Source organism: Oncorhynchus tshawytscha, linkage group LG22 (assembly GCF_018296145.1).
Source record: "Oncorhynchus tshawytscha isolate Ot180627B linkage group LG22, Otsh_v2.0, whole genome shotgun sequence".
Taxonomy (NCBI): domain Eukaryota; kingdom Metazoa; phylum Chordata; class Actinopteri; order Salmoniformes; family Salmonidae; genus Oncorhynchus; species Oncorhynchus tshawytscha.
In genome coordinates, this window is record NC_056450.1 from 4,802,772 (window position 1) to 4,829,495 (window position 26,724).

The window sequence follows — 26,724 nt, forward strand, 5'->3', positions numbered from 1 at the left end:
AGAGGAACTCTGGAGCTGTCAGAGTGACTATAAGGTTCTCGGTGACCTCCCTGACCAAGGCCCTTCTCCCCTGATTGTTCAGTTTGGCCCGGCAGTCCAGCTCTAGGAAGAGTCTTTGGTGGTTCCAAGCTTCTTCCATTTAAGAATTATGGAGGCCACTTTGTTCTTGGGGACCTTAAATGCTGCAGCAATGTTTTAGAACCCTTCCCCAGATCTGTGCCTTGACACAATCCTGTTTCGCAGCTCTACAGACAATTCCTTCAACCTCATGGCTTGGTTTTTGCTTTGACGTGCACTGTCAACTGTGTGACCTTATATAGACAGGTGTGTGCCTTTCCAAATCATGTCCAATCAATTGAATTTACCACAGGTGCACTCCAATCAAGTTGTGGAAACATCTTATGGATGGCCAATGGAAACAGGATGCACCTGAGCTCAATTTCGAGTCTCATAGAATAGGGTCTGAATATTTATGTACATAAGGTATCTGTTTTTTGTTTTGTAATACATTTGCAAAAATGTCTAAAAAACAGTTTTTGTTTTGTCATTATGGGGTATTGTGTGTGATTGCTGAGTTTTTATTTTATTTTCATTCCCTTTTTGAGTAAGGCTGTAACTTAACAAAATTTGGAAAAAGTCAAGGTGTCTGAATACTTTCAGAAGGCACTGTATGTATGGAAAGTTTTGTTTAAATCTAAAGGGGTGTGGTCAAAAAGTGATTGAAATCAAACCCAATATGAAAATAATGTAATGTAGTCATGCTATGGAGACCATGAGCGTGAAATAGAAGGTACAACTTGTAGAATACTGCAGACTAAGCCCTGTATGTTGTCTCCCTGCAGATGTGGCATTGTCCAGTGGGTGCATCTCGCCCGAGCCCGGCTCCCCCTTGCAGGGCTCCTCAGACGGGACAGGCATGTTGGGGAGTTTTGGGGGGTCTCTCAGCGCCACTCTCACGGTCAGCAGTGTGGAGTACCTGGGCCCAGAGGAGGAACTCCCCCCGCCAGGTAGGACAGCCCAACAACCCTACAAAGAAAACTAAGACCCAATCCTAAATCCTATGGGTTATTATGCACTTATGGAGATCTGAGAGGATTTGATTGGTATATATGATGAAACTTCCACCTCCTAGCCTGTCATAGGGCAAGGTGGAGCTACAGTCCTCAGTATTTTCACAGCGAAGCATTTTTTATTTATTTGGGCCATATACTCCAGCATTCTGGATTCTAAATCAAATTATGAATATGAGCTGAATGTACTGAACTTAGCCTTTTATGTTTTGTACTCCTTTAGAAGAAGATTAATTATTTGACACAAGATAGGATAGCCGTGAAGTCTACCATCAACCGTATTGCTTTAGCCAGTGACACATTTCAGAGAAATCAAACTTACAGAGGGCCATGGAATTCGACTGAATCCTTCGTGTGTATCTTTGATAATAGTTTATAGGCATGTCAAAGGGACTATATAGACTTTCAAAATATATCTTCTAACCACTATTTTATTTTTTCTTTATAATTGTGAACAATTATTAATACACTTTTGACAGTATTTTACAATAGGAAAAACTCAAGATACATGATCTATGATATGGAGAGATCACCATTTTATTATTCATGTTCTTATACTGTACAAATTATTCAAAGTAGGTTATGTTTAGCCACATGATACTCACAAGAGCCACTAGGGGGCAACAGAGATAATGTATAAACAACCAGAATGGTACTTATAATAGCATGGTTCATTCACTGACAACAACTATCGCACTGTAAATGGTGGCACCTGATTAAACTTTGATTTAACTCAATTAAACAAATGTTTTTCAGCGGCTGCGCCTCCAGAGGATTGTGAGCCAGAGGAGGAGAGCAGTCAGAAAACAGAAGAGGAGGGAGAAGAGGAGGCGCAGCCTAGTGCCGATGCCTCCGACGAGGTCCAGGAGGGCATAGAGGAGACAGAGGAGAGACCAGAAGAGGAAATACCTCGAGGAACCACGCCACCTCCAGTAGCGGCCAAACCAGTGATGCCACAGCTGAGCAGTGGCGAGGGTGAGTAGACGAGTGTAGTGTATCAGGGTAGGGGTCAATTCTTATCGAGCTCATTACGATTCCAATTTTTCCTAATTGAAAAGCATTGAGAAAAATTGGAATTGATTGAAATGGAATTAACCCGGTTGGAGTATATAATTAGGAAGGGACCATCATGCCAAAACACATCGGCCTGCAAATACATACTCATGTACTGCACTGCACACTCAGACAAGGATAGTGTGAACCCCACATGTACAAGCACGTAAACACCCAAAAACATGTGACGGAGACCATCCATGTACGGCTGACCAGGATTCAATCTCACATCACCAATGACACAAAACTACAAAAAGCTAGCATGCTTCCTTCCTACCATTATTACCTTACCAATAGTTTTGTTTGGCTGAGGGTAATACTACTTTGTCATGGCATGATGGGTACTACTAGCACACACAGCTAACTAGCTGACATCTGCTACCTATACTGTACACAACACACCAAAGGATCACACATCTGTGCATGAAGAGGATGGACCACCTATACCACGAGAGTAAGAGTTTTTAAAATTCACATTGAGCATGCGATTATGGTGGATAGTCAGATTAATATAATAGTTAAATTAAAGCGTTTACATGCTTTGCAAGGAGGCCGATTTCCCTAATAATCCTGTTTACATGGATACATCTGCAATCAGGCTACCTGATGGCACTCTGATAAATGCAAAACATCGGCAATCAAAACAAACGTTCTACAACATGGACCATGTTATTTCTGGGAAGCATGTTTGATTCTGAAAACGACTTCTAAGACCCATACATTCAGTTGTTCCGAATTCGGCTCGCTCGGCTGGTGCTGGCACATGCAAAGATCAAATACAGTAGATACCTGACCTTTGTCTTTCTTTGCCCCTCAGACCCATCCCCTGTGTCCTCACACTTGGCCAACTCTTTCCTGCCTAAGGAGACCCCCAGGGCTCCTGAGAGCCTGGCCCCCATGGTGTCCCTGCGAGGGCCCCACTCCAACCCCTCAGGATCTCCTCACCTCACCAATATTATGCACCCTCCAATGCCCCCTAGCTGTATCATGGAAGAACTACAACGAGCCTTTGCCTCAAAGGCGAATCGGCAAGAAAGGTGAGGGGCACAACCCATTCACAGCAAACAGCCATATAATCTCCCCATCATGTGACCGGGCATTCATGTTGTCTCTAATGTTTGGTAAAACTTAAAGCCTGTGGGTAGAATTCTTTATAACTTGTTATAAGCATATATGAGCCTTTATAATGTCTTAAAATAAAGTTTATTATAATATGTTAGGTCTCTGTATCAACAGTTCCACTGTCTCAAAATGGCTGGTATTTAGTCAGGCTCGTTATGAGACGATGATAAGACATTATAAACACTGTCACACATGTGACTAGACATTCTCATATCTTACAATGCATTATAACTGAATCATAATGCATTATACCTACTGGTGTTGAGTAAAGCGTTATTTAATGTTCAACCCCACATCTAACCTCAACATCATTCCTTTCAGTGATGTTGCAGCCAATTAGCTTACTACCGCCATGTTGCATTTTCACTATCCCATAATTGAAGAACCCAGTGTTCACTCCTATGGTATCTTCACCACATGCTCACCCATCCATTTTAACTCCTACCTGTTACCTTTCAAATTGACCCAATGCTACCTCCCATAAGACCTGCACTGCCTTGCTCACCCATCCATTAACCCCCCCTGTTCTGTTAACCCACACGTTCCCTCCTCCCTCCCGTGTCCCCTCAGTGTGCATGGGCCTGCTGAGCCGTGCTCGCCCCCTTGGCGGCGATCTGACGGGCGGATCTCTCGCTCCTCCAGCTCGGAGAATCAGTCGGTGGCGGGTGGTGGCTTTGTCGACTGGCTCCACCAAGCGGAGAGGAAGATGGAGGCGGAGGAGAACAAGGAGAACGTGCGGCTGGACCAGTGCTTCTCCGACAGCTCGGGCCTCCCCCATGATCAGGACGACTGGAACGACTCTGTCATCTCCGGTGTGTCCATTCTTAAAGGAAAGATCGCATACAATGATATCCACCAAATGAACAACATAGATTAATGACATCCCCCTTGTTAAACTAATTCCCAAGCAAATATACAGTTGAAGTCGGAAGTTTACATACACCTTAGCCAAATACATTTAAACTCAGTTTTCACAATTCCTGACATTTAATCCTAGTAACATTCCCTGTCTTAGGTCAGTTAGGATCACCACTTAATTTTAAGAATGTGAAATGTCAGAATAATAGTAGAGAGAATGATTTATTTCATCTTATATTTCTTTCATCACGTTCCCAGTGGGTCAGAAATGTACATACACTCAATTAGGAGCATTACCTTTAAATTGTTTAACTTGAATCAAATGTTTTGGGTAGCCTTTCACTAGCTTCCCACAATAAGTTGGGTGAATTTTGGCCCATTCCTCCTGACAGAGCTGGTGTAACTGAGTCAGGTTTTTAGGCCTCCTTGCTCACACACGCTTTTTCAGTTCTGCCCACAGATTTTCTATAGGATTGAGGTCAGGGCTTTGTGATGGCCACTCCAATAGCTTGACTTTGTTGTCCTTAAGCCATTTTGCCACAACTTTGGAAGTATGCTTGGGGTCATTGTCCATTTGGAAGACCCATTTGCGACCAAGCTTTAACTTCCTGACTGATTTCTTGAGATGTTGCTTCAATATATCCACGTAATTTTCCTCTCTCATGAAGCCATCTATTTCGTGAAGTGCACCAGTCCCTCCTGCAGCAAAGCACCCCCATAACATGATGTTGCCACCCCCATGCTTCACGGTTGGGATGGTGTTCTTTGGCTTGCAAGCCTCCACTTTTCCTCAAAACATAACGATGGTCATTATGGCCAAACAGTTCTACTTTTGTTTCATCAGACCAGAGGATTTTTCTCCAAAAAGTATGATCTTTGTCCCCATGTGCAGTTGCAAACCGTAGTCTGGCTTTTTTATGGCGGTTTTGGAGCAGTGGCTTCTTCCTTGCTGAGGCTTGCGGCCTTTCAGGTTATGTTGACATAGGACTCTATTTACTGTGGATATAGATACTTGTACCTGTTTCCTCCAGCATCTTCACAAGGTCCTTTGCTGTTGTTCTGGGATTGATTTGCACTTTTTGCACCAAACTATGTTCATCTCTAGGAAACAGAACGCGTCTCCTTCCTGAGTGGTATGACGGCTGCGTGGTCCCATGGTGTTTATACTTGCGTACTATTGTTTGTACAGATGAACGTGGTACCTTCAGGCATTTGGAAATTGCTCCCGAGGATGAACCAGACTTGTGGAGGTCTACAATTTGGTTTCTGAGGTATTTGCTGATTTCATTTGATTTTCCCATGATGTCAAACAAAGAGGCACAGAGTTTGAAGGAAGGCCTTGAAATACATCCACAGGTACACCTCAAATTGACTCAAAGGATGTCAATTAGCCTATCAGAAGCTTCTAAATCCATGACATCATTTTTTGGAATATTCCAAGCTGTTTAAAGGCACAGTCAACTTAGTGTATGCAATCTTCTGACCCCCTGGAATTGTGATACAATGACTTATAAGTGAAATAATCTGTTTGTAAACAATTGTTGGAAAAATGACTTGTGTCATGCACAAAGTAGATGTCCTAACCGACTTGCCAAAACTATAGTATAACAAGAAATTTGTGGAGTGGTTGAAAAACGAGTTTTAATGACTCAAACATAAGTGTATGTAAACTTCCGACTTCAACTGTATAACAATTCAAAAATAGACTTTCATTTTTTAACTTAATAACTCCTGTGTTGGGGAAAACAGAGACACAAATGGCAGACACAGCAGTTTTAATCTGACAAATGTAAAAAGCTTGTTTTTTTGTTGTTGGGCATTATGGACTAAACTTGAGAGGTCCACGTGATTTACAATAAGGTTTAAGTTGCGTGTGAACATTTTAGGTTAGGTTTCTGTACTGTGAGAGTGATCTTGAAGTGATCGCTGATGTCGTTTGTGTGTGTGTGTGCAGGTACACTACCTCGCAGGCTAAGGAAGGAGCTGTTGACGGTGAAGCTTCGGAATCGGCCCAGCAAGGAGGAGCTGGAAGACCGGAATATCTTCCCGGCACGGACCGAACAGGAGCGTCAGGATATACGCCAGCAGATCGAGATGAAACTTGCCAAGTAAGTAGTCATCTTCTCACTTCATCTTTCCATAACACCTCACATCGTCTCGTCACCCCTTTTTCTCAAAAGGCTTTGGAGAAGAAGGTCCAAGGAAAGGGACCTTGGATCTTCTTGTCCAATATGGTTGGGAAGGAGTCAAGGAGCAAGGAATGCCGAAAAGGCCAATTGAGAAAAATCCCATCTAGATCACATCCTGTAGGCCGACCTCTATGACACCTCTTCCTCTTCAACATCTTTCCTATCCTATAACTGGGGTACTACTAATTGAGAAGGTCCAGTGACCCAAATTCCCTACATGGCAAAGGTACGGATGGATATTGTCCTTTATCAGAACTGTGGTACAGCGTAGTAACAAACATAGTCATCTAGGACTTAGGAAACATGTTGTTATATAAAATGTACATTAAATGAGACTAAGAATTTGAATTAATTACAATTTCTTTCAAATGTAAACATGCGCAAAATTGCATCAACATTGCTGAGGAACAAAACGTTTAAATAAAATAAAGTGCATGTTTTCTGAAGAACAACGTAAAAAAAAAAGTTGAACAAAAATAATAATCTTAATGCACAGAACGTCACTGTGGACCATGCAATATTCATGTATAAGTCACTCTGGGCCTTGTCCTGCATTAATGAGAGAAATGACACTTTCTGTCTCCTGCCAATGCTTTGAACTTGCACAAATGGTGTGAGAGCAACTCAGACACTGGTGCAGGTGTTCATTGGTGAGCCTGGTGCGGTACTTGTTTTTAATGAAGTTAATTGTGGAGACGGCTGATTAACCGCTGTATGTGGAGCCAAACATGGTCAGGATTTAGTGCCAGTTTCTTGAGAACATGGACATCAGCTGCAGGCATTATCTTTCCCAGAATGTAACAGGGTCCATCACTCCATTTATAGTGATTTAACATCTACCCACCTGAAGATCTGTTTTGCTTCTTCTGACAATGAGCAGAAGCAGTTCTCTTCCAAAGTGAAATCATTAAAGCAAGCATTGAAGTTATCCATCAGCTTCTGGAAGAAATCAACATGGTTGGGAACAGCTTTGTCTCCCTGCGTTTGCACCAGAAGATTGGGGAAGTGGACAAGTTCTCCCTGGAGATAATTCACCAGCATTACCAACATTACGACCAAGAATACGACTTTCCCGAATCGGATCCTTTGTTCGTACCCCCCAGGGCAATTTAACTGATTCCAGAGGCTGTTCCAAAACACTGCAGGCGGAAAAGAGGTACGCACAACACCCACCGCTTCCGAGTCTATTACTCGCTAATGTTCCGTCTCTGGATAATAAAGTTGATCAGCGCAAGGTGAGGATTTCCTTCCAGAGAGATATCAGGGATTGTAACATAATCTGTTTCATAGAAACATGGCTCTCTCGGGATATACTGTCTGAGTCCGTACAGCCAGTTGTGTTCTCAGTTCATCGCGCAGACATTAATGAATATCTCTCCCGGAAGAAGATGGGTGGGGTTGCATGTTTCATGATTAACTACTCATTGTGATAACATACAAGAACTCAAGTCCTTTTGTTCACCCGACATAGAATACCTCACAATTAGCCGACCGTATTACCTCCCAAGAGAATTATCTTTGGTTATAGTCACAGCCGTGTATATTCCCCCTCAAGCCGATACCACGACGGCCCTCAAAGAACTTCACTGGACTTTATGCAAACTGGAAACCACATATCCTAAGGCTGCATGTATTGTAGCTGGGGATTTAAAAAAAAGCAAATTTGAAAAAAACGTTACCAAGTTCTAACAACGTCTTGTTCCTGGACAAGCTAAACACCTTCTTTGCCTGCTTTGAGGATAACACAGTGCCACCGACGTGGTGATTCACGCAAAACTGAAAGTGTGAACCGGCACCAAGGGCTCTCCTTCTCCATGGGCAACGTGAGTAAGACATTTAAGCGTGTTAACCCTCGCAAGGCTGCCGGCCCAGACGGCATCTCTAGCTGCCAGAGCATGCGCAAACTAGCTGGCTGGAGTGTTTAAGGACATATTCAATCTCTCCCTATCCCAGTCTACTGTTCCCACATGCTTCAAGATGTCCAACATTGTTACTCTACCCAAGAAAGCAAAGGTAACTGAACTAATTTACTATCACCCCGTAGCACTCACTTCTTTCGTCATGAAGTGCTTTGAGAGACTAGTCAAGGATCATATCAACTCTACCTTACCTGACACCTTAGACCCACTTCAATTTGCTTATCGCCCCAAAAGATCCACAGACGATACAATTGCCATCACACTGCACACTGCACTTGTCAATCTGGATAAGAGGACTCTACCTATGTAAGAATGCTGTTCATTGACTATAGCTCAGCATTCAACACCATGGTACCCTCCAAGCTCGTCATTAAGCTCGAGTCTGTACTCTGAGTCTGAACCCTGCCCTGTGAAACTGGGTCCTGGACTTCCTGATGGGCCTCCCCCAGGTGGTGAAGGTAGGAAACAACACTTCCACTTCGCTGATCCTCCCCACAAGGATGCGTGCTCAGCCCCCTCCTGTACTCCCTGTTCACCCATGACTGCGTGGCCACGCACGCCTCCAACACAATCATCAAGTTTGCAGACGACACAACAGTAGTAGGCCGGATTACGAACAATGACGAGACAGCCTACAGGGAGGAGGTGAGGGCCCTGGGAGTGTGGTGCCAGGAAAATAACATCTCACCCAACGTCAACAAAACAAAGGAGCTGATCGTGGACTTCAGGAAGCAGCAGATGGAGCACCCCCTTATCCACATCGACGGGACCGCAGTGGAGAACGTGGAGAGCTTCAAGTTCCTCGGCGTACACATCACGGACAAACTGAAATTGTCCACCCACACAGACAGTGTGGTGAAGAAGGCGCCTCTTCAACCTCAGGAGGCTGAATAAATTTGGCTTGGCACCTATAACCCTCAAAAGATTTTACAGATGCGCAATTGAGAGCATCCTGTCGGGCTGTATCACTGCCTGGTACGGCAACTGCACCGCCCTCAACCGCAGGGCTCTCCAGAGGGTGGTGCGGCCTGCCCAATGCATCACCGGGGTCAAACTACCTGCCCTCCAGGATACAGCAGCACTTAGATCTTCTGCACAGATTCTGTCAGACCTGGGCCCTGACAGTAAATCTCAGTAAGACAAAAATAATGGTGTTCCAAAAAAGGTCCAGCTGCCAGGACCACGCATACAAATTCCATCTAGACACCATTGCCCTAGAGCACACAAAAAACGATACATACATTGGCCTAAACATCAGCGCCACAGGTAACTACAACAAAGCTGTAAACGATCTGAGACAAGGCAAGAAGGGCCTTCAATGGCATCAAAAGGAACATACAATTCGACATACCAATTAGGATCTGGCAAAAAAAGATATATATATTTTTATTTCACCAGGTAAGCTAGTTGAGAACAAGTTCTCATTTACAACTGCGACCTGGCCAAGATAAAGCAAAGCAGTGCGACACAAACAACAACACAGTGTTACACATGGAATAAACAAGTGTACAGTCAATAACACAATAGAAAAAAGAAAGTCTATATACAGTGTGTGCAAATGGCATGAGGAGGTAAGGCAATAAATAGGCCATAGTAGCGAAGTAATTACAATTTATCAGATTAACACTGTAGTGATAGATGAGCAGATGATGATTAGCAGATGATGGTGTGTAAGTAATGATACTGGTGTGCAAAACAGCAGCAAAGTAAATAAAAACAATATGGGGATGAGGTAGGTAGATTGGGTGGGCTATTTACAGATGGACTATGTACAGCTGCAGCGACCGGTTAGCTGCTCAAATAGCTGATGTTTAAAGTTAGTGAGGGAAATGTAAGTCTCCAGCTTCAGCGATTCGTTCAAGTCACTGGCAGCAGAGAACTGGAAGGAAAGGCAGCCAAAGGAGGTGTTGGCTTTGGGGATGACCAGTGAGATATACCTGCTGGAGCGCGTGCTACGGATGGGTGTTGTTATCGTGACCAGTGAGCTGAGATAAGGCTTTACCTAGCATAGACTTATTGATGACCTGGAGCCAGTGGGTCTGGCGACAAATATGTAGCGAGGGCCAGCCGACTAGAGCATACAGGTCGCAGTGGTGGGTGGTATAAGGCGCTTTGGTAACAAAGCGGATGGCACTGTGATAGACTACATCCAATTAGCTGTGTGGAGTATTGGAAGCTATTTTGTATATGACATCGCCGAAGTCGAGGATCAGTAGGATAGTCAGTTTTACTAGGGTAAGTTTGGCGGCGTGAGTGAAGGAGGCTTTGTTGCGATATAGGAAGCCGATTCTATATTTGATTTTGGATTGGAGATGTTTGATATGAGTCTGGAAAGAGAGTTTACAGTCTAGCCAGACACCTAGGTATTTGTAGTTGTCCACGTATTCTAGGTCAGAACCGTCCAGAGTAGTGATGCTAGTCGGGCGGGCTAAATACTTGAATCAGTTATAGAAACCATTGCCCTTTATGGTTGTGAGGTCTGGAGTCAACTCACCAACCAAGAATTCACAAAATGAGAAAAACACCAAATTGATACTCTGCATTCAGAATTCTGCAAAAATATCCACAGTGTACAACGTAAAACACCAAATAATGCATGAAGAGCAGAATTAGGCCAATTAGGCCAGTTATCAAAATCCAGAAAAGAGACATTAAATTCTACAAAGAGATTAACCGGGAGAAGAGCCCCCTAAGCAAGCTGGTCCTGGGGCTCTGCCACTGTGTACTCTCTATTTAGGGCCAAATAGAATTCTGTTACTTGACACATTGAAAAGAATTTACAAAAAAACAGAGCAAACTAGAATGCTATTTGGCCCTAAACAGAGAGTACACAGTGGCAGAATACCTGACCACTGTGACTGACCCAAAATTAAGGAAATCCTTGACTATGTAAAGACTCAGTGAGCATAGCCTTGCTATTGAGAAAGGCCGCTGAAGACAGACCTGGCTCTCAAGAGAAGACAGGCTATGTGCACACTGCCCACAAAATGAGGTGGAAATTGAGCTGCCAAATGTATATTAGAGACACATACTTCCATCAGATTACACAGACCCACAGAGAATTTGAAAACAAATCCAATTTAGATAAACTCCCATTTCTATTGGGTGAAATACCAGTGTGCAATCACAGCAGCAAGATTTGCGACCTGTTGCCACAAGAAAAGGACAACCAGTGAAGAACAAACACCATTGTAAATACAACCTATATTTGTGTTTATTTATTTTCCCTTTGTACTTTAATTAGCACATCATTATAACACTGTATATAGACATAATATGACATTTGAAATGTCTTTATTCTTTTGGAACTTTTGTCAGTGTAATGTTTACTGTTAATGTTTTATTGTTTATTTCACTTTTGTTTATTATCTGCTTCACTTGCTTTGGCAATGTAAACATGTTTCCCATAAAGCCCCTTAAATTAAAACAGATTTAAATCTCTCCCCCTTTTTTGTCAACTTCCCTTTGATGACCTCATGGATATCCTCTCCCGTATGTGTGCTTCCAGATGTGTTAAGCCCAACAGCTCCTCACAGAATTCCTTCTTTGTTTTGTTATAAAATCTGACAAACACCAGAAACTGGACATTATCAGTGTTATCTGTTGATTCATCCACAGCTAATGAAATGCATGGTGCATTCTGAATGGCCTCATTAACTTGTGAAGTTAAAACTTCAGCTAATATTTCAGTTCTCCTCGTTGCTGTGGAATCTGACAGTGGGATCTGTTTGATCTTTCCCCGAGGTCATATTTTTGTTTACCTTAAAGCAAGGTGTCAGCAGCTTCACACATGCGCATTCTTTTACCATCTCAGCGTCTGAATTATTTTTCCTTTTCCCCAAACCCAAACTATCCTCAGTGAACACCCCATTGCACGTTGTTGGGCTGTAAGGGAATTGACAAGGACTTTAGTGGACTTCTCATATTGGGATTTGAGTTGTTTGTTGCCACCTCCGTGTTCAGGGGATACGTCTGATCTAATTTATTATGCCTGGTGCCATAATCGCGTTTAACATTGGCACTTTTCACGAGAGCTACGGACTCACTGCATATCAGGCACATTGGTTTTGTGCTAGTTGCGGGGAGAATGAATACTGTTCCGTCCACTCGTCTTTGAATATACGGTTTTAAGTCAAAATTTTTTTTAACAAGCCATATTAAGTAAGATAAAGGTAACTAAAGCTCCTGTCTGTGATATTTACAGTTGAACCGCGGTTAAATCTTTCTGTTTATTTCCGCCTGCTTGTCCCAAGGTTCCGCAGAGGATATTTGGATTAATGTGATTGGGTAAAACGTGGCCTCTTGTATTTGCATATAACCACTTGATTGGATTAGACGGGGCACTAGTAGAGACGGGTGTTGCTTCGGGAGAAAGAGAGAGAGAGTGAGAAAAAGAGGTTGCTGAGTTAGAGGCCCACTGCGTCCGGTTGATAAAAAAAAAAAAGCTGTCTAGAAACAATGGATTGACTTTTATATGACAAAATGCAATGTTGTCCGGTTCTTTGGGTCCGGGTCTGGACCACGGTCCGCCAGTTGAGTTGGGCGGCCCTAGAATGTATGTAAGCAGACCTGGGTTCAAATACTATTTGAAATCTTTAAAATGCCTGCCATATGGGTAGGGTTTGCAGGTCTGGAACTATTCTACTGGTAATCACAAATAAAGTATTTGAAAAATGATTTAAAATAGTTCTTGAACCCAGGTCTGGATGGAAGACATTAACCTGAAGGCTCTTTCGGGACATAAGACCACACCATTGATATTGATTGCATATGAATGTCAATATAATACAGTAAATTCCAGAGCGACTTACAGGAGCAAATAGGGTTAAGTGCCTTGCTCATTGACAGATTGACAGATTTTTCACCTATGAATGTCCATGAGTGGAGAGTCTGAACGGTGAACAATGAGTTTTAGGAAGGGATGAAAATGTAAACTTAATGGTAGTGGTTATGTAATGTTGAACAGTGGAGGGTTTAGAGCGGAGGTGAGAAAGACGATCTGATCTAGGAGGATTACCTCCTTGGCTTGCATTGACTTGATTTGTGTCCGTCAGTCAATCTGACATTGTTTTGTACATACTTTGGAATTGATGCTTGGACTCGGCCAATCCTGATCCCGGATCAGTCGCTTTATTGTGTTGGATTAATTTTACAGCGGCCAGGTGCTAAACCAGCTGATTGAACTAATCAGGGTCTTGACCAAACCAATCCCTAGTGGTGGAAGAGAGATTTCATCACCAATAGGAGTAAGATCCTGCAAACTCGAAATATGGTTCATTTGTGGACCTGAGTTATACAATTAGAACGTGGTTCACTATGGTGGTGAAATACCCAGATTCCTTCTCAAGAGCAAAACATCTTTGATTTCAAGAATGTTCCTGGAGCGTTAAAGATAAGAAATCAGGAATTCTGAATTTCCTGTTTTCTTTTGCCTCATTTGTGTTTGTGTACTGTTTTGGTTTACTGTATGTGCCAACCACACACAAGACATTCCCTCACAGGAAGTTATTAGAATTCGAACTTCCAGTAACAGTCTTAGCTATGTACAGGCCAGCGGGACACTATGGATGTGGATACATCACACTTCTCTAAACAAAAGCATTTAGAGAATGTTCTCGTACTGTATGGTTTCTTATTTGCGGAAAAACAAAACATTTTGGTACGAGGACAGAATGTGAAGGAATTTAAGAACTATAACTGCTGTGTTGCTCATCACCATTTTGTCAAGCTAGGGGTACACCATCATGTTATGTAACCAGCCATGTAACAACTCACAGTTGAGTGCTACTCATCTTCAAGAAAAATATTTAACAGTCAGACCCATTGAAACGATCAACCTCAGGCTATTCTTAGTTCCCGCTCGGACCACAGGGTCCTCAAAGTGTAATATTGTCACTGGACAACAAAAACAATTCACTACCAGCTGCAAACAAACACCTTATGTAAAAGGTCAGAGCAAAGCAGCATGACTCCGGCTTGCGTAAGAGCCCCAGGCCCCAGGCAGTGTGCTCTGTGAAGACAGGGGGTTCCTCTAGCATGGGAGTGAGATGTGGAGCTGTCTGGGGAGAAGGTCACATTGAGAGCACCATTGTAGGCTAGTCAGACAAAAGACCACCAATCTGCGCATAAAGCAATTTTTATTTTTTCATTTAAATGGATGTATTCGATGCACACAATGCAATTGCAAGTTGTATTTGGAACTTCTGTCGAATAATATGCTTTCCTGTCTATTTTAAATATTATAGTTATTTTTGCTCACTGCTCAATGGTCATGTGCACTGCCATTTGCTTCTGCAAAATTCTGTCTTGTGTGTGTAAAGAACTGTCACCAAATCCTGGTCTTGGAGAACAACCGTGTGTCCTGTAGGCAATGTGTACTGAATTAGGACCATTGAGATGAACTTTAGGGGACCGCTATACATCTAACATTTCTCCCCCTAAATGTCTTAGTTTTGACCGTTGAATTAAGCCTGGTTATTATGTGATTGTTTGGTTGAAACTGAAACCTGCATACACAGTGGGCCTCCAGGACCAAGACTTAGAGTCCTGAGGGATCACTGTGGAAGATAACTCACAGGAGCAATGTGGTGAAAGCTCCACCACTACATTGCTCCTACCTATCCAGACTACTGAAATCAGCAAACATTGAAAGGTAAGGGGAAGGGGCAGGCATAGTAGGATTATCCTACTATATTGCAATTTGTGCTCCCATTTTCTAGCCACTGGTACCTCCAGACAAAATAGAGACCACATATGAAAAGGTCCACTGTAAATGGTAAACGTTCCGATTCCCACACCAGTGTAGACATTTTGTTGAGGTCCTGAGCTGCTTATTCCTTTTTACGTGGTGCCATTAGTGCGTACAGTGCGTACGGAAAGTATTCAGACCCCTTGGACTTTTTCCACATTTTGTCACGTTACAGCCTTTTTCTAAAATTCATTCAATAGTTTTTTACCCTCATCATCCTTCACACAATAATACCCCATAATGACAAAGCAAAAACAGGTTTTTCTTAAATAACTTAAATATTACATTTTGCGTAAGTATTCAGACCCTTTTCTCAGTACTTTGTTGAAGCACCTTTGACAGAGCTTATAGCATTGAGTCTTATTGGGTATGACGCTACAAGCTTGGCACACCTGTATTTGGGGAATTTCTCCCCATCTTCTCTGCAGATCCTCTCAAGCTCTGTCAGGTTGGATGGGGAGCATCGCTGCACAGCTATTTTCTGGTCACTCCAGACATGTTCAATCAGGTTCAAGTCCGGGCTCTGGATGGGCCACTCAAGGACATTCAGAGACTTGTTCCGAAGCCACTCCTGCATTGTCTTGGCTGTGTGCATAGGGTCGTTGTCCTGTTGGAATCTGAACCCTTGCCACAGTCTGAGGTCCTGAGCAGGCTTTCTTAAAGGATTTCTCTGTACTTTGCTCCGTTTATCTTTTCCTTGACCCTGACTAGTCTCCCAGTCCCTGCCGCTGAAAAACATCCCCAAAGCATGATGCTGCCACCACTTCACCGTAGGGATAGTGTCAGGTTTCTTACAGACGTGATGGTTGGCATTCAGGCCAAAGAGTACAGTCTTGCTTTCATCAGACCAGAGAATATTGTTTCTCATTGTCTGATAGTCCTTTATGTGCCTTTTGGCAAACGCCAAGTGGGCTGTCATGTGCCTTTTACTGAGGAGTGGCTTCCGTCTGGCTACTCTACCATAAAGGTCCGATTGGTGGAGTGCTGCAGAGATGGTTGTCCTTTTGGAATATTCTCCCATCACAGAGGAACTCTGGAGCTGTCAGAGTGACTATTGGGTTCTTAGTCAACTCCCTGATCAAGGCCCTTCTCCCCGATTGCTCTGTTTGGCCGGGCGGCCAGCTTCTTCCAACTTCTTCCGAACTTCTTCCATTTAAGAATGATGGAGGCCTTCCCCAGGTATGTGCCTTGACACAATCCTGTCTCTGAGCTTTATGGACAATTGCTTCAACATCATGGCTTGGTTTTTGCTCTGACATATACTGTCAACTGTGGACCTTATATAGACAGATGTGTGCCTTTCCAAATCATATCCAATCAATTGCATTTACCACAGGTAGAAACATCTCAAGGATGATCAATGGAAACAGGATGCACCTGAGCTCAATTTTGAGTCTCATAGCAAAGGGTCTGAATAGTTATGTAAATAAGCTATTTCTTTATTTTTATAAATTTGAAAACATTTCTAAAAACCAGTTTTTGTGTACATTGATGAGCGGCAACAAATATTTGGAAAAAGGGAAAAAGGGAAGTGGTCTAAATGCTTTTCGAATGCGCTGTATAGGTGCCCGTTTGCCGTGCATGCTCCATATTTTGGTTACACTGCGCTTTTTCAGAGAGGGGAAAGCCCAACTATATTTAGCCCTAAAGATGGTGGAGAAGAGGGAAGCTTAATGAAGGATTAAAGCCTATTTCCCAAGGGTACTCTTAATGAATGACAAAATAGTCTATAACTCCGGGCTCAGATCTCCCAAGATGACTGCTAGCTTAGATTGAATAGTCTTTTTCTGAGCCTCTTTCCACGTCGGAGAAACCGACAGCCAGATAAAAAGCAGAAAAAAAGATGCTATCCTAGCTTCTCACTGGGACAATGACACCTTGCCTGTCCGTTGTCTCAGAGTGATATGACCTTTACATCTATAGCACTCTGCTCTCTGCCTGCCACTTCTGCTGTGGTGGCGCTTCGCCGGTGCTATTTTTAGCTTGGAGACTATTGAATAATACATCACGGTGCACTCCTATCTCTCCGCCTCCCCACTCCTCCTCAAATGTGTGTTATTGAGGAGTTATGTGAGGAGAAATGGTGGGGGAAGGGCAATACAGTTACAGTAGGCCAGAATGCAGGAGATGGGGTTTTTCCATTTTAAAGAAGAGCGGAATTTCGAACTCATTCTTTTTTTTAATGACAGGATAGGAGCAGAAGAAGGGAGACAGAAATGTGTAGAGTTCATGCCTCAATAGAACCGGGATCCCCACTACAGGGGAAGTGTATGGTTTCGGAGGCAAGAGCATTACCCGCTCGACCAGACTCCGGGCCAGCAAGATGTGTGTTTTGTGGAGAGCTGGTTTATTGTGACTGCTCTCTGCAGTCTGGCTGCCTTCTTTCGGCTGCCAATTTGTGGCTGAAGGAGAAAAGGAAGCGAATGCCTATTGCAACCACCCACTCAAGGCTGTCTATCCTTTTCTCTCCATGCACAAGCAATGCTTTACATATTTACATATATAGACAATTTGAGTAATACCCATCTAGCACATAACATTCTGAGAACCATGTTTCTTAGAGCTTGGTGGAGCGTGGTTGTCCTATGGTTATTTTGCATACAACCTTCCCACAACTTTCTCGGAAAGGTGCAGGATAGTTGCTTGGCTTTGGAACATTCCCAGCACATTTAAGGAACTTGATAAAAAATCTTTAAAAAATCTTGGTATTTCATTACTTTAACAGAACGTTTCCTAAAAGTTCAAACATAGTTACATTTAATTTACATTTTGGAAATGTTCTAGGAACGTTTCCAAAATGAGATTGGGAATGTTCACAAATAGTCCAGAGAACGTTAAGAAACAAATGTTCTTCTGTGCAAATTTTAGTACTTCAGCATAACTTTTCCCACAGGAGTCCTCATGGTTCTATTTAAAATCATAATCTCACATTGTTCCAAGAACATTAACAAACAACGTTATTCTGTGGAAATTTCAGTACTTCAGCATAACGTTTCCTAAAAGTTTCCTCATGGTTCTATTTAAAGTCATGTTCTCAAATTGTTACCGAGAATATTAAGAAAATGTTACATAAAAACCTGTAGTAACGTTCAGAGAACATTCTGAGAATGTCATTAGAAACATAATCATTCTGTTCTCAGCATCAACAAAATGCTTTCTTTCTTCTATCTTGTTAAGTGTGTTCAGGTGTTAATGAGTGCTTGTTTCCTTTGAACTGAGGTCTGTTTGAATAGCCTAAAATTAACAACTTTGTATGAGTTTAAAAAACATGTTAAACTAGCTCCATCCTGGTGGCACAGTGGACTAATTCCATGGCTAAAAAACAGAAGATCATAAGTTCAAATCTCCGTGCCCCTGCCACTATATAAAAAAAATGTCTTTGCATGATTAATGCCTAAGCAAATTCATTTCCATGTGTCCTATCTGTGCTTGAAGTTCAAAACAATTAACCGAAGCTAGCAGTGTTAAGTCTTATTGAAACGTGTTCTCAGAAAGTTAATTAATAACCTATCATTTCTGTTCTCAGAATGTAAATTAAACCTCCCAGGAAAAAATTCAGGGAACCATAGTAAAACCTCCTTGCAAACTAAAATGTTACGTTCCCGGAACAGACAAAATTCACTTCCGTTCTCAGAATGTTTAAAAAACCTTCAGTTTTACCGGTCGGGAAACATATTGCTTCGTTCCCAGAACCAATGGTAACCAAATGAACTTCCAAGGGACCAAATGAGCTAGCTGGGAATAGGCCGGGATTCAATCCAAGGGGTGATATAAAGCATTAAAACAATAACAGACTTTTTAAGGTAATTTACTTTTGAGCCGATATGCGTTTACCATGTTTCTGCGAATGTTTGGGAAAAATGCCTTTAAAAGGCGCATTGTTGGCTGAATAGCCATTTCAGGACAGTGGGTACCTATACACCTGCAATACACTGCATTATCATCCCATGTTCGACAGTATGTTCAAGAAAAGTAGATGTTCTGAACTGTACTGTATCTTAGACAGCTGTCCTTGGGTCAAAATTAAATGTATAGGGTAGGAAACATCAAAACATCTAATGAGCGCTTAGTCTCTCGACTTTCCGTCTCCAAATACCCTAAATTAAGATATTACTTTTTTGCCAAGAATAGCCAATGTTCTGCACATACACACAGCTGTTATTAGGCCTACACTGTAGTAAGGGTTCCCTGGGAAGAATCCATTGTCTTCCACGAGAAACTGTCGCTAAGCCACACAGCGGCCAGGTCAATGTCATGGTGATATAGCGTCCATTGGGGCTTTGAGAGTGACTCCATTTCATTTGTTGAAAATGTTATGCCTTTATCACACACTCGCACTGGAGAGACAGATGTAGGATACACAGTGAGCTCCAAAAGTATTGGGACGTTTAAATAGGCAAGTCAGTTAAGAACAAGTTCTTATTTACAATGATGGCCTACCAAAAGGCCTCCTGCAGGGACGGGGGCTGGGATTAAAAAATATATATAAAATAAAAATATATGACAAAACACAACAAGAGAGACAACTCAACACTACATGAAGAGAGACCTAAGTCAACAACATAGCAAGGCAGTAACACATGAAAACACAGCATGGTAGCAACACCACATAACAACAACATGGTAGCAACACAACATGGTAGCAGCACAAAACATGACACAAACATTATTGGGCACAAACAACAGCACAAAGGGCAAGAAGGTAGAGACAACAATACATCACGCAAAGCAGCCACAACTGTCAGTAAGGGTGTCCATGATTGAGTCTTTGAATTAAAAGATTGAGATAAAACTGTCCAGTTTGAGTGTTTGTTGCAGCTTGTTCCAGTCGCTGCAGCGAACTGAAATGAGGAGCGACCCAGTGATGTGTGTGCTTTGGGGACCTTTAACAGAATGTGACTGGCAGAACGCGTGTTGTATGTGGAGGATGAGGGCTGCAGTGGATATCTCAGATAGGGGGTAGTGAGGCCTAAGAGGGTTTTATAAATAAGCATCAACCAGTGGGTCTTGCGATGGATATACAGAGATGACCAGTGTACAGAGGAGTATAGAGTGCAGTGATGTTCGCTATAAGGAGCATTGGTAGAAAATCTGATGGCCAAATGTCAAAGAACATCTAGCCGCTCGAGAGCACCCTTTCCTGCCGATCTATAAATGATGTCTCCGTAATCTAGCATGGGTAGGATGGTGATGGTTAACACAAAATCCGGGTAGGGGCCAGCTGAGTATAAGACTGTATCATCTCCATATAAATGGATGAGAGAACTTCCTACTGCCTGAGCTATGTTGTTGGTGTAAATTGAGAAGAGCGTGGGGCCTAGGATCGAGCCTTGGGGTATTCCCTTGTTAACAGGTAGTGGCTGAGACAGCAGATGTTTTGACTTTATACACTGCACTCTTTGAGAGAGGTAGTTAGCAAACCAGGCCAAAGACCCCTCAGAGACACCAATACTCACAAGAATGGAATGGTCTACCGTATCAAAAGCTTTGGCCAAGTCAATTAAAATAGCAGCACAGAGGTGCTGACCTGTTGCACCCTCTTACAACCACTGTAATTATTATTATCTGACCCTACTGGTCATCTATGAACATTTGAACATCTTGGCCATGTTCTATTATAATCTCCACCCGGCATAGCCAGAAGAAGACTGGCCACCCCTCATAGCCTGGTTCCTCTCTAGGTTTCTTCCTAGGTTCTGATGTGACATCATTGAGGAAGGTCGCAGTGACAAATCCATAACCTGAGCGGAAACCAGATTGCATACCAGAGGGAATACTATAGGCATCAAGAAAGCCAGCCAGTTGATTATTGACAAGTTTTTCCAACATTTTTGATAAACAGGGCAAAATAGAAATAGGCCTATAACAGTTAGGATCAGCTTGATCTCAGCTTGATCTCCCTGAAATAACGGGCGGACCGTGGCTGCCTTCCAAGCAATGGGAACCTCCCCAGAAAGGATAGACAGGTTAAAAAGGTTGGAGTATCACGTTTCAGGTAAGACCCAAATGCAGACTATGTCGTAGTAACAATGTTTATTACAGCAACCAGGGGCAGGCAAACGACAGGTCAAGGCAGGCAGGGGTAGATCACCCAGAGTCGTGGGGCAAAGGTACAGGACGGCATGCAGGCTCAGGGTCAGGGCAGGCAGAAAGGTCAAAAACCAGGAAAACTAGAAAGCGAACTGGCAACAGAACCAAAGAACACAGGTATAAATAAACAGGAGATAAGGGGGAAGATGGGCGACACCTGAAGGGGGGTGGAGATAATCACAAAGACAGGTTCAACAGATCAGGGTGTGACACAGAGATAGGCTTGGCGATGATAGGGGCAGCAACCTTAAAGAAGAAAGGATCTAAACCATCTGATCCAGATGTTTTTTTTTAGGTCAAGTTTCAGGATCTCCTTTAGCACCTCAGACTCAGTGACCGCCTGCAGGGAGAAACTTTGTAGCGGAGCAGGGGAAAAAGAGGGAGAAGGGTCGGGGCTAGTCGCATTAGAAATGGTGGGAGTTGAGGAAATGTTGGATGGGCAAGGAGGCATGTCTGAGTCAATTAAGAATCCTGACTCAGCCTCCCGGGTGGCGCAGTGGTTAAGGGCGCTGTACTACAGCGCCAGCTGTGCCACCAGAGACTCTGCCCGGGCTCAGTCGTAACCAGCCGCGACCGGGAGGTCCGTGGGGCGACGCACAATTGGCCTAGCGTCGTCCGGGTTAGGGATTGATATCCTTGTCTCATCGCGCACCAGCGACTCCTGTGGCGGGCCGGGCGCAGTGCGCGCTAACCAAGGTTGTCAGGTGCATGGCGTTTCCTCCGACACATTGGTGCGGCTGGCTTCCACGTTGGATGCATGCTGTGATAACAAGCAGTGCGACTTGGTTGGGTTGTGTATCGGAGGACGCATGACTTTCAACCTTCCCGAGCCCGTACGGGAGTTGTAGCGATGAGACCAGATAGTAGCTACTAAAAACAATTGGATACCATGAAATTGGGGAGAAAAAGGAGTAAAAAAAATAAATAATAAATAAAAAAAGAATCCTGACTCAGTGAAGTGGTGATTAAAGAGCTCAGCCATGTGCTTCTTGTCAGTAACAACCACATCATCAACATTAAGGGACATGGGCAGCTGTGAGGAGGAGGGTTTATTCTCCAGAACGTCTTGGATTTAGACCGAGAGAGAACTGCTCCTTAAAGTAACTAACTTTAATAGTAGCCTAAGTGCACTTAGTTCTCATTTGAGTATGTGGGTGCCGAACCTTTCACCAAATGCAATTCTTGAGGTGGAGTAACTCTGCAAGATCACGGTAGAATCTGTTTTTAATTCAAATTTTCTTTATAGGGGTGTGTTTGTTAACAATACCACTGAAAATATATTTAAAAAAGGTCCACGCCTCTTAGACAGAGGAGATAAAGCTGATTCTATACCATTTTACAATTGAAGCCATTGTATTCTTTATGCTGTTCAATGTCATCATCCAACTCTTATGATCAAACCCTAAGACAAACAGTACAATGATTACTAAATGTAATAACATTGATTTCGTTTAGTCGTCTTGTCGTAATTGTAGTATTATTAAATACATTGTCTTGAATACAAGCATGATTTTTCTGTATTTGCATTTCATTGTATGCATTTGGTACGTATATACGTTGCCTATAACTGTTAGGGCTCCAGCAAATTGATCACCTCTTCAGAGGGAAAGAGCAGCAGTGTGGGAGGGCAATGGGCACTACTGCCACAATACCCAGCTGTGGCACGTCAGTGGCGAGTTCAGCACGTGCGACTTCAAGGTGTGTGACCTGACTTTGGTCCTCACTCAGAGCTCTGGAATTGAGGTTTGAAGTTGGTCGGGGGCGAGACATGCTGTGAGGTTGTGTGGTGCACTCTGTCTCGCTACCTTTATCTTTTGGGCGGTGAGTTTGCCACATGCACTGAGGGCTGAGCCCTATCTATTATTGATATCAAAGTCTTTGAAATGCTCACATGCACAGGTGACTCTAAAGTCACGGGCATTTGGTTTTTGTGGACTGTTTGAAGCTTTGATGGTGAGGTTTAAGCAAACATGAATTAGTCATTATTTTGAGTTGCTTATTTGTATGACCCGGGGACCATCTTATTAGTATCCCATCATTTTGATTACATTTTAAGAAAAAACGTATATACAGTTTTGTAATCAGTTTGAGATAGGCCTATAGATGTGTTGTAGCTAGCTACCCATATCAGGAGTATATACATTTAGATAGGTGAGTCAAGATAATAAATAAAGGCTAATTGTAACCTAATTTTACAATTTGAAACAAAAACATTTGAACAATAGAAGCAACTTTGTGAAACTGAGAAATGTTGTCTGAGTGATCGTGGATAACTTGAGTGGGAATCTCGTATGCACCTCCTCCCGATAGCAAATTATACATTCAGTCGGGAAAGGGGGAGGTTCGCCTGAGTAGCGCATCACGACTCAGTTCAAGAAGGGTGCTGCCTGTTTGTGTGGAGTAGACTGCAATGGATGACAGTGAAGCGCGCAGCTGCACATGCAACAGCAGACGACAGTAGACCTAGTGTTTGCTCTTCGTCTCTCTGATAATACACGATTTGAGACAATAAGTTAAGACAGCCAGAGGTTTCAACAGCGGTAAAACGTGAAATACAAAGAAATCGCGCGTCTGTGGGTATTCCAGATGTGGGGGGCGCCTCTAGTAAAGCATCATAGTCGAGGTTTAGACGCGAGATGGAAAAACAAGGTGTTCCCCAATAGAACGACTACATTGAGGAGAATGATAGGCGAACTTGGTTTAAAAGTCTACTTATTTGATGTTGACCTAGCTTGAATCGAAAATGGTTCAGAACGTGGTTCTGGTATTTTTTCGCAGGAGACTCAGCCAGAGGCCGAACGTTGAGGAGTTGGAAAGCCGGAATATTCTGAAACGTGAGTTGTAAAACTGCCTTTTTATTTAAATTTCTGCACTTTTTATGTTTCTTTTCATTGAGTAATGTGAAATTCATGCGCAGGTCCTAAATGACTCTACCAAGGTGGACAATACATACATTTATTATGATACACACATTCACTCGTGCAAAATTCAGGAGAGGGAAAGGATGAGCACACATTGTTTTCCAACATACATACTGTAACATGACTTGATGTTGAGAAATTCGTTTAGAAAACTGAGCAACCGCACATATTATTTTGGGCAGGCTTCAAACGTGTTGTTTTTCTTACATAAGCGTTTTAATTTCGAGATTCTATGGGAATTTGGATCTGACCCTGAGTGAAACAAGATTTACATTTAGACCAAGAATTATGTTTAAATGGCTCAAATATACATATATATCCCCATAGATTAGACTTTATTTGTAATATCTGAAGCGGTGTCTACAGTCAAACACAGTGGGACACTGGTATTGATTTCATAATCATTCACTCATAGATAAGGTTTAGGGTCAAACAGTGACATCACTGACATGTGGATTAGGGGGACAACTGATGAAAATCAGTTGAAACCTCAAGTGTTCTTATCAGTGTCGTTGTCTATCACTAATTGTATTATTCTCATTGGTTTAAAGAGAGAAATGACCAGACTGAACAAGAGGAGAGGAGGGAAATCAAACAGCGGCTCAACAGAAAGGTATGTTACACTTTTTTATTACACTACTTAGTTACTATGTATTATTGTTAATTTATTGTTATTATTGGCAATGTAATAATACACTAACAGTAAGGTACACTATGCAGACATCCCATTACTCCTGACTGAAGTACTTGTTCTGTTTTTATACTTTATTTCATGCTATACACTATTTATTTCATGCTATACACTAGTTGTATCTTTGTTTTTGGAAGTGCTCTGGAGAAGAACATAATAAGACATACAAATATTTTTCCCAAAAAATCTTGTATAAGCCTCCTATGGCAAAATCGTTACTTTTATGAGAGCAGCATTATGATGCCAAAACCACAGATGAATACAGGAATTTCAGACCATTGTGTATTTCAGCTCAATCAGCGGCCCACAGTCGACGAACTACGGGACCGAAAGATTCTCATCCGCTTCAGCGATTATGTCGAGGTGGCCAAAGCTCAAGATTATGACAGGAGAGCAGACAAGCCCTGGACCAGGCTTTCGGCAGCTGACAAGGTGTGTGTGTGTGTGTGAATGTCAACCATGTCAAAAACAAGGATCCTTCGACTGCATCTCCCATATTTCACATTCCACACAAAATTAATGATTCCCCACTCAAATGGTAAATTGACTAGCACATACCCTTTTTGAGAATTTTGTGATGTACATGTCCTATTTATTGCCCTGGCTACCTCCCCCATAGAGCCAGAATGTCTCACTGTTTTCTAGCTAGCTTCAGCTTTTTTTCTCACTCCATATCTCAGACTATGTCCTTGTGGCTAAGACCTTGTTGTCATCTTTCTTTTGTTTACTACGCTCTCCGTGCTGAGTTTTGCAGACTGTGGGTCGATGCATGCGAGGGTCGATGGGTGCGTGGTAAGCCTCTGCTTAAGGATGCTCTCTAGTCTAACGCTCGTTTTCTTCCTCTGCAGGCGGCTATCCGAAAAGAGCTGAACGAGTTCAAAAGCACTGAGATGGAGGTGCATGCCTCGAGCAAGCACCTTACGAGGTCAGTGTGTGTTCTGTGCTTGCTTCTATTCTTGGCTGCGGCTGACTCTATTTTTAACTCCTCTTGCAGGTCTAGAAAAGGTCCACAGAGCTAAAGATAGATGCGTAAAAGGGGAGGAGGGGAGTCCTTGCTTACCTTCCCCGCGGCCTAATATTGGCAAGAGAAATTACAAATGCTGTCTGTCCCCAATTAAGTGTGTGTGGTAAACGAATGTCCTCTAGTCGATTTGTACCAATGATCTAGGGAGACAGCAACCCTACTCCCCCGGTGCACATAGCCGTGCTAAAAATAGCCTCACAAGATTTGATGAATAGCTGTAATAATAAGTGGAGGGATAACAAAGGCACCTTCTGCGCTCATGACTCTTCCTCCCCCTCACTCTTCCCCCTTCCTTTCCTTCTGTAGGTTCCACAGGCCATGAATACGAAGGGGAGATACTTCTATGAAGAAATACTGCTGAGCCTAGATTTTTCGGTTGCTGCGTCGGCAGCGGTTAGAAAACTGCTGGAGCACTTAAAGCCATTCTTCCAGAGCCCGGTCCTTTGTCTGCAGGGTGTCCTCGATTCCTCCAGCACGCCCCTGGCCTTCATCGATAGGAGGGGTGGACGGATGGTGATGTTTGGGTGTGTGGCAGTGAATCCCACTGTGGGAGCTGCCTGGAGGCAGAATACTAAAGACGGAACCCCGGACTCCGTCTGTCTGTCTGCCCATCGGTTAAGATGGAGCCGAGGGAAGAACAATCTACTTCGGTCTGTGTGCGTGTGTTTTTTTAACAGTCTCCTTTGAGAAGGTGGCAAACCCGTACGGGGAAGATGACGGTTGTGCATGTGACCAGCTTCATCTTTTACATAAAAAATAAAAAATAAGTGTCACTTGGGGGGGGACGACTGTGGGACTGTGTGGTCGGTCAGGGGTAGATTTTGTACCAACTGTATATATGTCAATCTGAACCGGACTGTCAATGTCTTTACTGAAAATAGAAAACCTTTGTAAGCACTACTTGTCTTCAAAATACAAGGTCTTTAAAAAAATGTTTTTGCCTCCTCTTATTTTTGGTAATCAGCATATTTTTTTGAAAGTTTTAATAAACGGATTGCTAGACAGCTGAACAGAGAGCAATAGTAATGTCGTATTTTTT

At 42.9% G+C, this 26,724-nt stretch overlaps 1 protein-coding gene across 2 annotated transcripts in view; it reads left to right on the top strand.

Moving 5' to 3' along the window:
• The window catches only part of LOC112221614 (phosphatase and actin regulator 3-like), a 55,272-nt gene extending 28,809 nt beyond the window's left edge, over window positions 1–26,463 (top strand). The window contains exons 3-12 of one of the 2 annotated variants that reach the window (XM_042303601.1): window positions 843–1,007; window positions 1,827–2,045; window positions 2,941–3,160; window positions 3,816–4,057; window positions 6,058–6,211; window positions 23,828–23,883; window positions 24,522–24,583; window positions 24,953–25,093; window positions 25,510–25,586; window positions 25,992–26,463. In XM_042303601.1, coding sequence (XP_042159535.1) covers window positions 843–1,007; window positions 1,827–2,045; window positions 2,941–3,160; window positions 3,816–4,057; window positions 6,058–6,211; window positions 23,828–23,883; window positions 24,522–24,583; window positions 24,953–25,093; window positions 25,510–25,586; window positions 25,992–26,007 — 1,352 coding nt within the window. In that variant the 3' untranslated portion in view covers window positions 26,008–26,463. The remainder of the gene's footprint in view (window positions 1–842; window positions 1,008–1,826; window positions 2,046–2,940; window positions 3,161–3,815; window positions 4,058–6,057; window positions 6,212–23,827; window positions 23,884–24,521; window positions 24,584–24,952; window positions 25,094–25,509; window positions 25,587–25,991) is intronic. The other variant, XM_042303602.1, reaches the window with a different exon arrangement.
• Window positions 26,464–26,724: the final 261 nt, after the last annotated feature.